Source organism: Olea europaea, chromosome 21, assembly GCF_002742605.1.
Source record: "Olea europaea var. sylvestris chromosome 21, O_europaea_v1, whole genome shotgun sequence".
In the NCBI taxonomy this organism is placed as follows: domain Eukaryota; kingdom Viridiplantae; phylum Streptophyta; class Magnoliopsida; order Lamiales; family Oleaceae; genus Olea; species Olea europaea.
Genome location: NC_036257.1, coordinates 2,566,992 through 2,571,368, shown reverse-complemented (window position 1 = coordinate 2,571,368; position 4,377 = coordinate 2,566,992). Strand labels below are relative to the sequence as shown.

Here is a 4,377-nt window from a genome sequence, read left to right as displayed (position 1 = left end):
TATATACCCCTAACTGCATTACATATAATATTTTTATAAATAAGATAATTTTAATGGACTGAGACTGGATTGGGCTCTCTTGTATCCGCCAGTGAAACTTGATAAATCTCTTTATTTTGGAACACGATTTGTGAGCTTAAATATTTTTTATATTCATTTAGTATTAACTAGATTCATATTCAAGATTTGTCAATTACCTGAAGTTTGCTTATCATCAACTTTGAGTAACACTTTATCTGATTAATATGTAACTGTGATGTCAAAATTGGCCAATGGAAAAAAAAAAAGAAAAAAAAGGTGCAAAAATCTACATGTGTTGTAGAACTTGGGGATTGATTTACAAAAGAATACACGTCTAGGTTCACCAATGGAAGCCCTTCGGTGCTCGAATCAAAAGAGGAATTATAATATAATGCACATAAGATGATTATGTGCAATTAGGGTGTGTTTGATTGCGAACATATAATTTACATAAAAAGAAAATAAATTCTAGATAATTGAATTGTTTGAAAATTATTTACATGGAAATTAACAATTAAATGTGTTTGATTGATTTTATTTTCAATCTAGAAAATATTATACTTGTCTATGTTTTATTGGTAGGTAAATGGTAGAGATTCAAGGAAATCATGGTCAAGTGAAAAAAAAAAAAAAAAATCTTCCATGAAAAAGTATATCAATCAAATAGCTCAAAAGTAAGAATTTGAATGGAAAAATGATATTTTTTTATAAAAAATATTGATAATCAAACGTACTTTTAGAGTAAATTTTATGTCGTGCATGTTGAGAGTGAATCATCATAATTTTATGCTTCTTAAGATCCTTGTAGGTCCGGATTCATAAATAGATTTCTCGTGGATTTAATAGGCTCATTTAAAAATGGCTTTAATTTACTCAATCAATCCACTGATTTATTCCTAAATGTTGAACCGTCCAAATGATATGAGAAGTTAAAAGGAAATTGCCATATACAAAAATATGGAAATTTGTTCCCCACTTTTAAAGGGAAATTTGGCCAAATAGGGTTGGACAATGTTATTGGAGAAATGGCCTTTGACCAATGTTAAAAAAATTAAAAACATTCAAAATGATTTTATTGGCAAAATGATAAAATTGACCTCTAGTTAATGGCAAAATGTCAAACAATTTCCATCATTTTCACCTTGTTTTATCTTCTTCAATCACTGCAAAATCCTAATCTCCCAGATTGAATCTATCAACTTCTTCTTCTATTGTAAAATGCTATTCCCCCATTATGAATCTAAGGCCGTCTTCTTACCATTTTCATGATCTTCAACCCTAATTAATGCAATAAATACCCAAAAATTTCGATTAGGATTTCTTAGCTTGCTTTGCAATAGAGCCTCTCGAGCGAAAAAAAAAAATTCTAATAAATGAACGCAACTTATCCATGATTCTCGGATTGTTTGTGTAGAATTCCTAACTTTTAGTCCTAATTTCTAGCAGATTTTATAACTGTAAATTAGTTCCCCAATTAAGGGGTGTTATTTTTATCGATTCCAATTCTTAGGCATTTAGTCAGTAGAGTAGTTTAGGAAATTAAATCTTGCCTTGATTTAAGGAAGTGATTTATTCCTTCTATTTTTCCTATAAATTGTATATTGTTTTATCAATAAAATAAGAATAAAGATTACATATTCTTCATGGTATCAGAGCAACCTCTGAAACCTAAGGAATCTCAATGACAAGTACGGCATGGCTGTAGAAAATAAAACTTCTTCACATCATGATGTTTCTGCCACAAGTTCTAATGGTGGATCAGAGAGCAATCATCTTCTCATCACAGGGCATAGATTGAATGGAAATAATTACATCCAATGGTAGCAATCAGTCATGATGTTCATCTGCGAAAAGGGGAAGGATGATTTTATCACTGGAGTGTCTACCCCTCTAGCAACCACAGATCCGAAATTCAAACTATGGAAGTTAGAAAATAATATGGTCATGTCTTGGCTAATCAATTCTATGACAAAGGAAATTGGAGAAAATTTCCTACTCTACAACACTGCTAAAGAGATATGGGATGCAGCAAAGGAAATCTACTCCAGTAATGAAAATATTTCAGAATCATTTGAGATTGAAACCGTTCTCCATGACCTTCAACAAGGTAATTTATCGGTAACTCAATATTTCAATATTCCTACTCGTCATTGGTAACGATTGGATTTCTTCGAAGAGCATAGGTGGGAGTGCCCTGTAGATGCAAAAAAATACAAGGAAATTACTGAAAAGAAAAGAATTTTTAAATTCTTAATGGGTCTTAACAAGGACGTTGATGAAGTTCGGGGAAGAATTAGGATCGAAACCATTGCCCAACATCTGGGAGACATTTTCAAAACTATATTGTGATGAAAGCAGAAGGAAGGTAATGCTTGGATCTCCATCTACTATCCCAGTTACTGAAAATTCAGCTCTTGCTGTACATGGAGGACAACACCACAACGATAACTATCGGCAAAAGAAGGACAGACCTTGGTGTAATCATTGCAAAATACCGGGACAAACTGATGATAGTTGTTGGAAAATACATGGTAAACCAGCATATTGGAAGTCCACAAGGCCACCTTTCAACAAAGAAAAACGAGGAAATCATGTCTTCACTGATGAAAGCACCACAACAACCAAACCAAATCCTTTTAGCAAAGAGCAACTTGAAGTATTACAGAAGATGTTTTCACAGTCATCACAAGCCCTACATGGTAACACGATTGGAACTGGGTCCTCAGCACACAAAGGTAATTCTTTAAGTGCTCTTACAGTAAATAAAGAAAAAAATAAATCCATGGATTTTAGACTCAGGTGAATCAGATCACATGACTCGAGATATTAATCTCTTCGACCAATATAATTCATGCTGTTAAAATTTTACTGAGAAAATAGCTGATGGATCAGTCACCAAGGTTGCTGGCACAGGTTCTATTATTATTTCCAAAAATCTCACACTAAATTCAGTGCTTCATGTACCAAAATTGAATTGCAATCTCCTGTCAATTAGTAAGCTCACTCAAGAACATAAGTGTTACTAAATTGTATTCAATTTTGTGTGAATTTTAGGATTTGGATTCGGGGAGGATGATTGACAGTGCTGAGGTGTGCTCAGGTCTTTATCTTCTTAGAGTTGATGAATCTCTTAAAGGACAAACTTACAAAGCAGAAAGTGTAAAGCTCAAGAGTCAGTTTTCTCAAAGCCTTGTTTCCACTGGTTAATTCAATAAAGACACAGAAATCATGTTGTGGCACTACCGTTTAGGTCATGTAAATTTCTTATATCTTCAGAAGTTATTTCCTTCCTTATTCAATAATAAAAATCCAAAGGAGTTTCAATATTAAGTATGTCAATTTGCAAAACATATTTGCAGCTCTTATTTCATCAAACCTTACAAAGCATCTCATCCTTTCTCATTAATCCATAGTGACATATGGGGGCTATCTAGAATAAAAAATATTACTGGAACAAGATGGTCATATCCTTTGTAGATGATCATTCTAGGATTACGTGGTTATTTCTTATGAAAGAAAAATCTGAAGTTGGTCAAATCTTCAAAAACTTTAACACTATGATCTAGACACAGCTCCAGATAAAAATACAAGTGTTAAAAACTGATAATGCAAGAGAATATTTTGACACCATCCTAGGAGATTATCTACTTAGTTAGGGCATCATGTATCAAAGTTCTTGTGTGGACACGCCCCAAAAAAATGGGGTAGCTGAAAGAAAAAATAGGCACCTTTTAGAAGTTGCTCGATCACTTATGTTCACCACACACATTCCTAAATTTTTTTTTGGGGAGAGGCGGTATTAACTGCTACATATTTAATAAATAGAATGCCCTCATGAGTGTTGAACTTTTAGACACCCTACCAAGTCTTTCTCCAGTCATATCCTACTACTCAGTCCTGTCCACCATTCCATTTAAAAATTTTGGCTGTTTCGTGTTTGTCCACATACACCCTCAACATCAAAGTAAACTTGATCCCAAGGCCCTCAAATGTATCTTCATTGGGTATTCCTCAAGTTAAAAGGGTTATAAATGCTACTCTCCAATTACAAGAAAATTCCACAATTGCATGGATGTCTCCTTCTTTGAACAAAAACCTTATTACCCCGAATCTGATATTCAGGGGGAGAACTTTACACGGGAATACCAGCTTTGGGACATTGATACTTCCAATCCATCTCTCACCACAGATCTGTCTATACCTTCGATTGAAATTCCTCAATTAAATCAGATTCCAAACATGATTGTTCAGGCTGACATACCATCATTAAAGTCCCATACAACGCCATTAGTTTCTGAACCAGAATCTCAAATTCTAAAGCAAAGCATCCCTGTTGATTCTTGTGAGTTACATGTC

At 33.7% G+C, this 4,377-nt stretch overlaps 2 protein-coding genes across 2 annotated transcripts; both read left to right on the top strand.

Annotated features, from left to right (window-relative positions):
• The first annotated feature begins 1,697 nt into the window (after positions 1 to 1,697).
• On the top strand, positions 1,698 to 3,354 carry LOC111370251. Its single transcript, XM_022991934.1, has 2 exons — positions 1,698 to 2,756; positions 3,076 to 3,354. The coding sequence occupies exons 1-2, from the start codon at positions 2,445 to 2,447 to the stop codon at positions 3,226 to 3,228; spliced, it is 465 nt and encodes a 154-aa protein (XP_022847702.1). The 5' UTR covers positions 1,698 to 2,444; the 3' UTR covers positions 3,229 to 3,354.
• LOC111370002 lies at positions 1,855 to 2,370 on the top strand. The gene is made up of 2 exons (XM_022991721.1): positions 1,855 to 2,128; positions 2,198 to 2,370. The coding sequence occupies exons 1-2, from the start codon at positions 1,855 to 1,857 to the stop codon at positions 2,368 to 2,370; spliced, it is 447 nt and encodes a 148-aa protein (XP_022847489.1).
• Positions 3,355 to 4,377: the final 1,023 nt, after the last annotated feature.